This window comes from Physeter macrocephalus, chromosome 6 (assembly GCF_002837175.3).
Source record: "Physeter macrocephalus isolate SW-GA chromosome 6, ASM283717v5, whole genome shotgun sequence".
Classification (NCBI taxonomy): domain Eukaryota; kingdom Metazoa; phylum Chordata; class Mammalia; order Artiodactyla; family Physeteridae; genus Physeter; species Physeter macrocephalus.
The window spans coordinates 74,266,133-74,279,934 of NC_041219.1; the positions used below are offsets into that span (position 1 = coordinate 74,266,133).

The 13,802-nt window shown below is 40.7% G+C and overlaps 1 protein-coding gene across 1 annotated transcript in view; it reads right to left on the reverse strand.

Moving 5' to 3' along the window:
- Window positions 1-13,802, reverse strand: part of TM7SF3 (transmembrane 7 superfamily member 3) — a 41,853-nt gene extending 28,051 nt beyond the window's left edge. Inside the window, exons 1-2 of the mRNA XM_055085717.1 lie at window positions 13,570-13,802; window positions 2,229-2,383 (exon numbers count right to left, since the gene is read on the reverse strand). Of these exons, the coding sequence (XP_054941692.1) occupies window positions 2,229-2,383; window positions 13,570-13,660 (246 nt within the window). The 5' untranslated portion in view covers window positions 13,661-13,802. The remainder of the gene's footprint in view (window positions 1-2,228; window positions 2,384-13,569) is intronic.

The window sequence follows — 13,802 nt, forward strand, 5'->3', positions numbered from 1 at the left end:
CATGCCGCGGAGCGGCTGGGCCCGTGAGCCATGGCCGCTGAGCCTGCGCATCCAGAGCCTGTGCTCCGCAACGGGAGAGGCCACAACAGGGAGAGGCCCGCGTACCGCAAAAAAAAAAAAAAAAAAAAAACTACGTGGAAAACCAAATGCAAGGGTTCCTGACTGGCTGAGCCTGCGCATCCAGAGCCTGTGCTCCGCAACGGGAGAGGCCACAACAGGGAGAGGCCCGCGTACCGCAAAAAAAAAAAAAAAAAAATAACTACGTGGAAAACCAAATGCAAGGGTTCCTGACTAGGAGCCCCAGAGGCCCAGTGAGTTTCCAGAGGTCCCCATGAAATTATACAGATGTAGTCATACATTTTGCCAGGTAGAGAGTCCTGAGATTTCAGCAAATTCCAAGTCTATGGCCCCAGGAGCTTAAGGATCACTGGCCTGGCACACAGTGGGCATACAAGAAATATAAATGCCTTTTTTCGCCATCCTTTCTCTTACTTCAAATGTTGTCTTTGCTATGATATTAGTAAGAAGGAAATTATCTCTGTGCCATTTTACTATATAAGGGCCTGAACAGAAAGTTTCCATTTGAATTTAATGCCAGAAAAAAACTTGGCTTCCCCTCAAGAACTGGCATGTTTCTTCCTTCTAAGAAAGTTATGAAATTTAACATGCTTTGATTTCTGCTCTGGCTGCAAAGAACTCAGGCAAAATCAATATATGGGTCATTAAAAAAAAAAAAAAAATATATATATATATATATATACACATATGCGTCATAGACACTTATCTCTTCAATTAACATAACTTACTCCTTCCTCTTTTCCTTGATCAAACCTTTCCATTTCTAGTCTATTAAATCACCACACACAACTTCAAAACCTTCGTGGCAGAGACAGGAAAGCAGGAACAAAAAATACCAAATACTTAGTTTGAAAGATACTGTGACCAATGCCCATAGATATATAGGAATTGGACTAAGACAGCTCTGTTTAGCAAATTCCAGAATATTAGAAGGTAGGCTTAGGACAAATAAAAATGCAGCACAACTTTATACAGAGTGAAATTCATTCATTTGTCTATGGGGTCACATAGACTAAATATAAATAGATTTGTAAAAGGTTAACATAAATGGCAGAGCCTTAATAGCTTAAGCTGACCCAGGACATCTGAAAAACTTCCCAGAACTGAGGTTGAGGTTCAGGGGTGTAGTGATGATCTCTGTAAGAGGGTCCTAAATGCTGCTGGAAGCAAAGCACTGCACTGGTTAAAACTTAGTGTTAGGATTCTTTTGTTTCCATGAGACTCCAAAGAATAAAGCTGATCCTACAGGAGTCTTAATAAACTTCAACACTAGATGGCTGAACGACAAAGCAAACCCATTAAAATGTACTCTCAGGTAAAAATCACTGAGGACACAGTAGGGTAAGAAAAAGAAAAGGTGGGAAGTATGAGGAAAGCTTAGCTACAGACAGGAGACATTTGGTACAAGCCACCCTCCCCCAAACTCAGAAGCATCACCCCTCTTTAGGTCAGAGATCACCACTCAAGAAAGGCCTGTGATACTCACCTCTTAGCCAGTCTAAACCACTAACTTGACAGGACCCAATCTTGATTTTTTTTTTTTAAAATTTAAGACATACACTTCTCCACAAATTTATCACCCTTTGTTAAGATGGTATAGGGGCCCCAAATTCTAACCACCTCTTTGAATTACTCATTACTGCATTCTCCCACGTATACGCACATTGTACGTGTAAATAAACTCTTGTCTTTCCCCCTCCTGTTAAACAAAGAAAAGAAATTTAAGACATACGGTGGCATCAAATTCTAATGCTCAGGACTTCCCTGGTAGCTCAGTGGTTAAGAATCCGCCTGCCAATGCAGGGGACATGGGCTCGATCCCTGGTCCGGGAAGATGCCACATGCCACAGAGCAACTAAGCCCGTGCACCACAACTATTGAGCCTGCTCTCTAGAGCCCGCGAGCCACAACTACTGACCCACACGCTGCAGCTACTGAAGCCCGTGCGCCTAGAGCCCGTGCTCCACAAAAGAAGCCACTGCAATGAGAAGCCCGCGCGCAGCAACGCAGACCCAACGCAGACAAAAAAAAAAAAAAAAAAAAAAAAAAATGTGCCTTTAAAAAAAAAAAAAAAAATTCTAACGCTCACGCTAAATACAAGACCCCAAAATGTGGAAATGGCTTTTATGGAAGTAACTCTTTGTACTTACCTCAGAAAAAGAAACTGTTGTATTCTGATACTGTGAATGTATTTGGAAAATAAGAAAAGTGACATTGCTGGAAATATGACGCAAAATAGCTTCCTCTGGAAAGGGCTTCTTGAGCTCCAAGTATCTAAATTTCCCCACAGAAAATTCAAGAAGACCTACAATGAGAGAAACGTTTCATTGTAACACTTAGATCTCTAATAGCGATTTGTACAAACTGCATACTTAAACACAAATGCATGGCTAATTTCATCCTCAGAAAAACCCGTTGAGATAAATATTATTATTACTGCTCCTGTTTCACTTATGACAACTAAGCTCAAAGGGGTGAAGCTGCCCGCCCAGGTGACTCAGCTAGAAAGGGTGGAACTGAGAACCTGAGGGGAAGAAAGGTATTTCAAAAGATGTGAAAAATAGGCTGTTCAAGGTGCCTGGCTCCAGAACCCAGGAAAATCCCCCTCCTGGTAGCAGCAATAACAACTCTATTCAGAACAGAGTCCCTGAATTTAAGAATTAACAACCCTGATGAGTTACTAACGATCGTAAATGCACTGGTACTAAAGATTATTACAATCTAGTGAATTCTGAAGTCAGCCCAGCTAGAGAGACACATCTGGCTTCAATTTTACCCCACCATTTACTAGCTGTGGGATCTCAGGCAAGTTACTTAACTCCCTTAAACCTCAATTTCTTCATCTGTCAAATGAGACTGAAGTACTCAGCTTGCAAAGGAAGGTGTCATCAGCACAGGCAAAAATGTCTATTGAGTGTCCACACCAGGAACTTCATGAATCACGGGGCTTCCGGAAGAAGGAGATTTTCGTTTGTTTGTTTAAGCATCAAGTTCAGAGTCTACATAAAAGACAGGCTATAACAAGTTCTCCAACACCTCACCTAGGCTTTCCCATTTGTCCACCTGCCTCCACTGTCTGCTTGTGTTTCACTCACTCACTGTGTCTTATCTCCCAGCTGCTCACCAGTTCTTTCTTTCTCCAACCTAATTCTCAAGGAATCCACATTTGACTTCTGTGTGGTTCTGGGTTCCCATCTCACCCCCCTGCCCTACAGTCAGTGTGTCTTTGCATAAACAGCAGAGGAGCCCGCAAGCATTACATAAGCAGTCTTGGGGGCTGGAACCTAAAAACAGAAAAAAAGATTTCAATTTAATAGAGATGAAAAGTAGTTGATGAGGTAAAGATTATATTCACCAGAGTCCCACAGTGGAAGGATCATGTTTTATTTTAGAAGGAAATTTGAGTCAGTGGGAGCTAAAAGAAAACACCCCAGACACTAACTCATTCTTATGTACCGTTTCCTAAGAAGGCTAATTTTTTCAGCACTTTTTGTTGTTCTTGTAGTTAACACAAGTACTCCATTTGGATGATTAAAAAAAAGACTATCAAGAAAGGCTAACCAAGAAAGCCAAACAGAACATACAAACATTGCTAGAACTAGAATAAAGGTTACTCTCTATAAAATTTCCCCAAACTCCATGTTATTATATTATCTTCATAACTTAATTTTTTAATTGATTATAGAAAAAAAGGTTATTTGTGGTTCTAATTTAATTTCTAAAAATCCAGAGAAAATTTTAATAGTTGTAACAATGACAAATGAAGGTGGTGTATTTTCTATTTATGTAACTAGAAAGACATTTCACCTTTTATGTGGAACAAAACTCCAGCCTGAATAGAGGTAAAAATATTAGGAAGTGGCTAACAGAATCTACGGAAGTCTGGAAAACGTGGGGAGTTTTCTGGGTTGTTTTTTTTTTTTTAAAGGGGAACAAGGAACATTTTAATATTCCAGGTCTTCCCAGCATCAGGATTACTTTATTATTTTTTTTTTATTTTATTTTTATTTTTTGTGGTATGCGGGCCTCCCTCTGCTGCGGCCTTTCCCGTTGCGGGGCACAGGGGGTTGTTTTTTTTTTTTTAAAGGGGAACAAGGAACATTTTAATATTCCAGGTCTTCCCAGCATCAGGATTACTTTATTATTTTTTTTTTATTTTATTTTTATTTTTTGTGGTATGCGGGCCTCCCTCTGCTGCGGCCTTTCCCGTTGCGGAGCACAGGCTCCGGACGCGGCCAGGAGCTCAGCGGCCATGGCTCACGGGCCCAGCCGCTCCGCGGCATGTGGGATCCTCCCAGACCGGGGCGCGAACCCGTGTCCCCTGCATCGGCAGGCGGACGCGCAACCACTGCGCCACCAGGGAAGCCCCCAGGATTACTTTATTAGGAAACCAAATTATACATAAAATTAAGGACCTCAGTAAATGGCCCTAAAAACTTTTCATGTATTGCACTTTAACTTTGGTCCCATCCATTCTCCACCTTCCAAGTCTTAAAACTATCCACAAATTCCAGTCTAAGAGCAGTCTCAGTTTGTTTTCCTAGGAATTAATTGGATTTCCATCCTTTAACTGTCCAAAGTACTCAGCTCATTTACTGGCCTACCTTTTCGAGTTACATTTTCAGTTTTGTTTTTTCAGTCCCTCCCCATCCCATTTTCTCTATTTGACAAATACTTATTTAGTACTTATGGACTAGTCGCTCTGCCTATTGAATACTGTGATCAGAACTGATGTAAGTAAATTCGTAAAGGTTATAATCACTTAACTAACACTTAAATTTGCCCTTAAGCCTATCTTAGAAACTTTTGATGATCTTTATGTCTGTCTCCCATTACATGGGCCTTGAATCAAAATACTACCCAGAACATTTATAAGCCCTGGAAGAGACTGAAGCTATCAGTTAGTGAAGTGTTGGTTATCTTAACGTTTCCTTAATCTATCACACAAGTGTGAAGAAAAATCACAACTCAGAAATACTTGGAGAACCAAAACTTTCAGTGGTTTAAAAGACAGTAAGGAAAGACAGGACCATAGAAGTTAAAATATACTACTAAACGACTGGTAACTTAACAAAATAAGTAGGGGTAATAAAAGTAGGTATTCTTGGGAATGTATGTTAAGTGACTTTTTTTTTCTTTTTTTTTAAAATTTATTTTTATTTTATTTATTTTTGGCTGCATTGGGTCTTCGTTGCTGCGCGTGGGTTTCTCTCTAGTTGCAGAGAGCGGGGGTTACTCTTCATTGCGGTGCGCGGGTTTCTCATTGCGGTGGCTTCTCTTGTTGCAGAGCACGGGCTCTAGGCACGTGGGCTTCAGTAGTTGTGGCACGCGGGCTCAGTAGTTGTGGCTCACGGGCTCTAGAGCGCAGGCTCAGTAGTTGTGGCGCATGGGCTTAGTTGCTCCACGGCATATGGGATCTTCCCGGACCAGGGCTCGAACCTGTGTCCCCTGCATTGGCAGGCGGATTCTTAACCACTGTGCCACCAGGGAAGCCCTAAGTGCCTTTTCTTTACACATTTCATTGTTTATCAGATTTCTATAGCGATCATGAGGCGTTCTTACCAGAAAGGAAATGCATAATTTGAAAAAAACCTCCTTCCCTGATGGCACTCAAAACACAGGTTCTACCTCAACTCTTTATGCGAAATTTATAAAACAGGGACAATCTAGACAAAATGGTGACACTCTCAACACTCAACAGGTGTCACCTGTTTTGTTTTTCCCTTAAAATGGTAATATTGTTCCAGATCATACATAAGCCATATTTTAAAAGGCAAGAACTGCAGAGAAAGTTAATTCCTCCAGCAAGTACACTGTACAGAAATAATCACTATTAACAGTTTGGTATACATTTTTCAGGATTTAGGCAGATATCAGCATGAGCACCTCTATGTAGATGGAAAAAGAAAAGACACAAATAGGTTTGGTATAGCCATTTCATAGATCTTAGATATCTTCCCACATCAATAGATAATTCTAGCTTTATCATTTTAAAAGCTATATAATAATTCCATTCTAGGTAAACATGATTATTCAGCCAATCCCTTACTAATGAACATATAGGCTGTTACCATTCCAGCATGAATAAGAAATAAGAAATAAAATAATTCTATTTTGTGAAACAATACTCTAGAAAAAATATACACATATGTGTGTGTGTACATATATATGCCAGGCAATAAACCTATTTGAGAAGGTTTTTGCTGTGACAGTGTAGCAGATCACCTTTGATCTTAAATGGTTAAAATAACTAAGAAGTCTTGTTCTCATTAAAAAAATCAGAAATGAAAACAAACAGCTTCTGTGAGAATACAAAATGATCAGGACCAAAACAGTAAGTGACAGTCTCTGCTTCCGACTTCGAGAAGAACACCTGCCATTTCAGAAACAGATTTCCGAAAGCTTCCGAAAGGAAGATGATGCCTGCTAACCCTCTTTCCCCAAATGCCTGTGACAAGAACCAGAAGGAAGCCAGATAACAAAGGGGAGAGACACTGTATACAGTATTTTTAAAAAACTGGTCACTTGACAAAGTAAGTAGGGCTATTAAAAACAGGTAACTATGGGGTGTATTTTAAATAATGTTTTCTTTTCTTTACACATTTCCTATTTTTCATATTTTCTGTAGTGCTCATGAGGTGTCCTTCTTAGAAAGGAATTCTAATACAGTGGTCATCCACCTTGGTTGTACGTTACAATTATCTGAAGGTGCTTTTTAAAAGATATTGTTGCCTGGGCCCCTCTCCAACCAGTTAAATCAAAATTCCTGGGGTTAGGGTTCAAGTATCAATTACAAAACAAATATTTATTAAAATAACATTCAGGGACTTACCTGGTGGTCCAGTGGGTAAGACTCCGTGCTCCTAGTGCAGGGGGCCCAGGTTCGATCCCTGAATGGTAATATTGTTCCAGATCATACATAAGCCATATTTTAAAAGGCAAGAACTGCAGAGAAAGTTAATTCCTCCAGCAAGTACACTGTACAGAAATAATCACTATTAACAGTTTGGTATACATTTTTCAGGATTTAGGCAGATATCAGCATGAGCACCTCTATGTAGATGGAAAAAGAAAAGACACAAATAGGTTTGGTATAGCCATTTCATAGATCTTAGATATCTTCCCACATCAATAGATAATTCTAGCTTTATCATTTTAAAAGCTATATAATAATTCCATTCTAGGTAAACATGATTATTCAGCCAATCCCTTACTAATGAACATATAGGCTGTTACCATTCCAGCATGAATAAGAAATAAGAAATAAAATAATTCTATTTTGTGAAACAATACTCTAGAAAAAATATACACATATGTGTGTGTGTACATATATATGCCAGGCAATAAACCTATTTGAGAAGGTTTTTGCTGTGACAGTGTAGCAGATCACCTTTGATCTTAAATGGTTAAAATAACTAAGAAGTCTTGTTCTCATTAAAAAAATCAGAAATGAAAACAAACAGCTTCTGTGAGAATACAAAATGATCAGGACCAAAACAGTAAGTGACAGTCTCTGCTTCCGACTTCGAGAAGAACACCTGCCATTTCAGAAACAGATTTCCGAAAGCTTCCGAAAGGAAGATGATGCCTGCTAACCCTCTTTCCCCAAATGCCTGTGACAAGAACCAGAAGGAAGCCAGATAACAAAGGGGAGAGACACTGTATACAGTATTTTTAAAAAACTGGTCACTTGACAAAGTAAGTAGGGCTATTAAAAACAGGTAACTATGGGGTGTATTTTAAATAATGTTTTCTTTTCTTTACACATTTCCTATTTTTCATATTTTCTGTAGTGCTCATGAGGTGTCCTTCTTAGAAAGGAATTCTAATACAGTGGTCATCCACCTTGGTTGTACGTTACAATTATCTGAAGGTGCTTTTTAAAAGATATTGTTGCCTGGGCCCCTCTCCAACCAGTTAAATCAAAATTCCTGGGGTTAGGGTTCAAGTATCAATTACAAAACAAATATTTATTAAAATAACATTCAGGGACTTACCTGGTGGTCCAGTGGGTAAGACTCCGTGCTCCTAGTGCAGGGGGCCCAGGTTCGATCCCTGGTCAGGGAACTAGATCCCACATGCATGCCGCAACTAAGAGTTTGCATGCCGCAATTAAAAAAAAAAAAAAAATCCTGCATGCCGCAAAGAAGATCCTGCATGCCGCAACTAAGACCAGCCGCAGCCTAAATAAATTAATTAATTAAATTTTTAAAAAAAGAAAAAACATGCCTACAGAGAAGTGCACAAAGTTTACACTGCCATATCAAGAAACAGCACTCTAACCTCTTAGAGGTCTCCTGGTGGCCTCTTCCAATCACTACCTCTTCCCTCTTCCCCAGAGGTAACCATGATCCTAACTTTTAACACCACAGATGGGCTTTTTTTTTTGAAATTTAATTAAATGGAATCATACAGCATGAATTCTTTTGTGTCTAGCTTTTTTTTTTTTTTTGCGGTACGCGGGCCTCTCACTGCTGTGGCCTCTCCCGTTGCGGAGCACAGGCTCCGGACGCGCAGGCTCAGCGGCCATGGCTCACGGGCGCAGCCGCTCCGCGGCATGTGGGATCTTCCCGGACCGGGGCACGAACCCGTGTCCCCTGCATCGGCAGGCGGACTCTCAACCACTGCGCCACCAGGGAAGCCCTATCTATTCTACTGTTAACGAACATTTGGACTATTTCTAGTTTGGAGTAATTATAATTAACTCCATTCAGACAATTTTTTGTATGTGTCTTTTGGTGCACATGTACACATTTCTATTGGGTAGAACCTATGAGTAGAATTATCAGGTAACAGGGTATACTTATGTTCAGAATTAGTAGATACTCCTGAACAGTTATCCAACATGGTTTTGCCAATTTAGACCTCTATCAGCTTGTGAGAAAGTATTCCAGTTACACAATACTCTCGCCAACACTTGGTAAGAACATTTTGTTTTACCTATTGGTTATTTAAATATCCTCTTTGTGAAAGGGTCTGTTAAGCCTTTTGCCCATTTTAAAAACTGGATTATCTGTCCTTATTGAATTTTAGGAACTCTTTAGGCATCACTGATATGAGTATTCTGTCAGATATGTGTTACAAATATCTTCTCCCACTCTTTATAGCTTGTCTTTTCACTCTCGTTACCTTTAGATTAACAGAAGTTTTAATTTTAATGTAGTGCAATTTCTCAAGTTTTTCCTTTACGATTTTAAAGAATTCTTTGCCAACATTTTCCAAGATCAGGAAGATACATTCCCCACGTTAACTTCTAGAACTTTATTCTACCTTTCACATTTAAGTCTAAAATCAACCTGAAACTGATATTTATGTGTGGTGTGAGGTGAGACGGTCAAGGTTCATTTTCCCATATGAATATCCTGTTGACATAGCAACCTTTATTGAAAGTAGTTTCCCTACTGCTCAGCAATTCCACCTTTCACATAAGTCAAGAGACATATGTGAGGGTTTATTTCTGGACTCTTAACTGTGTACCACTGGTCTATTTGCCTAACCTAACACCAGTATTACACTGTCTTAATTTCTGCCCCAAATTTGTTCTTCCTCTTCAAGACTGTCTTGAGTATTTTGGCCCTTTTTCATTTCCATATAAATTTTAGAAAGCAGCTTGTCAGTTTCCACAAAAAAAAAACTCTGCTTGGATTTGATTGAGATGGCACTGAATGTATTAATTTAGGGAGAAATGATACCTTTATAACACAGAATTTTTCTAATCTACGAATTTGAGATATCCCTCTATTTATTTATTTTCTTAATTTATCTCAAGAATGTTGGATAGTTTTCTCTATAGAGATTGTAACATATCCCATTATAATTATCCCTAAATATTTAATATTTCTTGATGGTATTATAAACTTACTCTTTATTTTCTATTTCAATTTCTAGTTGTCTCTTCACCAACATGCTTTTTTTCAAGGCTCTCCAGGTGATTCTAATGTCCAGCCAGGTGTGAGAACTCCTAACACAACATTTGATGAATTAGGGAAGGAAAGCTATATTTTTTCCTATTCTTAGTTATCTTTATCTAACTTTTGTGTGAAAATCCTCTGGCAATCCAAGAGCCATTTCACAATTTTTATAGAATACTGTATATTAAACAAACCAGTTATGGTTTGAGTCCTGACTTGCAGGGCCCTGTCATATTTGATGTTCCGGAGCCTCACAGTGCCAGGCACCTGGTTGGCACACAGTAAATGTTTGGTAAATGATAGTTTAATTCTGTGACCTCAGACAAGTAATTATTTCCTATGGGCCTCAGTTCCCTCATGGTAAAATGCAGGTAACTGTGCTGCATACATCACGTGGCTGCTGAAAGTATCAAATGGGAAAAAATTTGTGAACTGTCTAATACTACACAATAAAATATCATTATTTGTTTCTATTAGCTTTCCAATGTTTCAGAGGCTCATGTCCTTATCAAAAAAAAAAAAAAATGCAGGCAGTCAGTATGGTCCTCCTACAAATAAACTAGTGGGAACAAGAGGTCTAACAGGTATAAAACGCCCAGCACATCCATCATGAACAGCGAGTTGAGAAAGTGACTTCCACAGAGTGACAAGGAAATATACTGAAAGTCAAGACAACTTTAACAGTCCAGCCTGGCAGAAACTGCATTTCATTTCTACTCATAAAAACTGACATGGCAAAGGAAGACACAACTACAAAAATATATCCTGAAGAGGTTAACAGGAACTTAACGGCACTTCTAAGTCATCTGGAAAAGGATGCATCAGAAACATTTTTTGAGGGATAATTAGGTCTTATGACTTGAGGAGTGGATAGGAAAGACAGCACATCAAGGATATTACAGGGCAGGGCTTCCCTGGTGGCGCAGTGGTTAAGAATCTGCCTGCCAATGCAGGGGACAAGGGTTAGAGCCCTGGTCTGGGAAGCTCCCACATGCCGCACAGCAAGTAAGCCCGTGTGCCACAACTACTGAGCTTGCGCTCTAGAGCCCACGAACCACAACTACTGAGCCCACGTGCCACAACTACTGAAGCCCGCACACCTAGAGCCCATGCTCCGCAACGAGAAGACACCACAATGAGAAGCCCACGCACCGCAACTAAGAGTAGCTGCAGCCAAAACTAAATTTTTTTTAAACAGAAGGCTATTACAGGGCAAATGGCTAACATGAGACTGAGCACTTACGCTGCAGCTCTCCTCTAAAAAGCCGTGGCTCTGCTTTTTCTGGAAAAAATGTTTTTTTGCCATCTAACCTACAGCAGGGGACCCTTTTCTATGTTTCATACCCTTCCTCCATTCCTACCCAGAGTCACTCTTTCCTTCCAATAATTCCATTCTAAAAAGAGGTGCCTAATCCCAATGTTCCTTTTCTTTCTCAATCCGATCCTAAACTTGCAACCTTCAAATTTTCCACCTCTTCCTTTTTACTATTTACTGAAATGTACCTCCATTGTTTCTGCTTTAACTCAACAGAAAAATTCTAGGACAGATTTGTCAACACTTAGTCTTCATAATTCTCTTCAGGTGGAATACTAAAAACAAAAACCGTTCAGCTACTTGAGCTGGCCAGCATTCAACTGCCCATCCCGATTTCTCATTGATACTGTCTTATGAATTTTCATTAGCCCTAAAAGGTGAAAGGAAACACAAAAATGCACACACTTTTGAGAGAAAGAGAACACTTGCAACTAACTACACAAGTGGCCTGCTACCTTCCTTAAGCATTATGGGTAGCACAAACTTGAGAAGGTTCAAATAGCACTCTGCTCAACTCCAATCACTAGGTAAGTTCCTGTGAGTTATGAGATATGAACCTCAATCAATAATGAAAGGTGTTAAGGGTAGCAGGGAACCGGGACTCCAAGAGAGGGGAAAACTGTTTAGATGCATGGTTCATCTCTTGCTGGTCACAGAAAGCAAGTTCCTCAGACATTCTAGAACTCGATCTGCCACCTTTAAAGACTCACTTAGCTTCTAAGCCACTAAGGTGTTTAGCTCTTCCTGCTAAAGATGGGTAAATCCTCCTAACTTACAGCAGCTACCCAATTTCGAGTTTGTATAGCCATCAGAATCCTCAAATAGAAATCCAGACATTTTCCAGGAGGATCATGCAAGTCTGGAACTAAGTCTTCCTTAATTTCCACTCTGATCTTTATCTGACAGATGTGGAGAATATCAGCTTTCATTAACCCTCAGCAGTCAAGTTCCCACCTGCTGTCCCTCTCCTGAACAGAAAAGCAATACTGATGCCAGGCCAGAAGAATAATGTGGCTGAGGAAATAACAGTGCTGTAATCACAGAAAAGAGGTGAGAAACAGTGTCTGAAAAACATTAATTTCTCAAATTACTTCTCTCATCTGATCATCTGTGAACTCAATCTCTCAGATTCTTCACCTTGGAAGAAAGGAAATAGCCATATGAGGGAGGGAGAAGAGACTCTATTTTGAGGAACGAGAATTCAGGGAAGAAGTAAGTGTAAAGCACCACACTAAGTAAAACATTCTCACTGGAGGGCAGCTTTGTAGAAGTGGAAGACCATGAAATTTACAGCAAGACACACTTGGGTTCATCTGCTGTCTGTGCCCCTCTTAGCTGTTTACTTGTGTAGTGAGCATGGTCTTGGGCCTCAGGTTCATCCTCCACCAGTGAGGACAATAATTATCTAACAGGGTTGTAAGGATTAAATAACACTGCCATGAAAAGCACCTGGCACATACTGCACGCAGTGAATGTTAGCGCCCTGTTATAAATAAGGCTATTTTTTCTGCAAAACTATAACCGCCCTTTTCAGCTTTGGCCTTAAATTCTAGGCAAAAATTATAGGATTCAGTTTGCACAAGTGCTTTTCAAAGATAAGCATTCAGAAACAGAATCACATTATTCAGAAAATACTATGTTTCAGAACTACAACTAGTCTCTTAAGCTCAAAACAAAACCAAGAATGTTCTTGACCCCATGGAAAAGCACATGATTATCAGCTTCATACAATTAACGCTTTTTACAGTTTATATTAACAAACCACCAACTATTGCTAAAATCCATTCACCAAGCACATGACCTATGGTCTAAAGTCCCATTCTGGGTTCACTTTTCCTCTGAAACTCCGCAGAGCATAACCAGTTTGAAAAGCATCTAGATTTTGGAGTACAAAAACCCGCTGCAGCTTGGCTGCATCAAGTCTCGCAGTCCTGAGGCTCAGACCAGCCACTTGGGAGCAAAGAGGTGTTTTAATGTGTTAAATTAAACCTAAAAACATGGCTGCACCCTAAGGGAGAGAATAATGTGTCTGAACAAGAGAGTTTCCTATCTCTTCCCATTCCCCCAACCTAAATTAGGAGGTTGACAGTAAGGCCTCCTTAGCAATGGGACTTGCCTTCTGCAGGAAAGGACCTCGATCCATTCCTGCCGGTTCTGAACTCACCGCCTCCCCTGCTGCGCGGACAGACCCCGGGGTGGACTCTGACCTTGCAAGAAATGCAAGACCAAGTTTGGGTTGCAGCAGTCAGGCGCCCCCGACCTTACCCTCGCTGGAGTTCCCGACGGTCTCGGCTCCGCCGGCCGCCGCCGGTTCCGACGCCAACACAGCCAGGAGCAGCAGCCGAAGGAGCTCCATTGCTGCCCCGGCCGGGCGCCGCCACCTAGCCCGCGCTACCCCGGCGCGCCCACGGCCGGCGCCATCGCTCGCCAGGTGCACGCGCAGCACACCTGCCAGCCCCGCGGAGCCCGCGCGCCCCCCGCCCCGGCAGAGGGCTCCA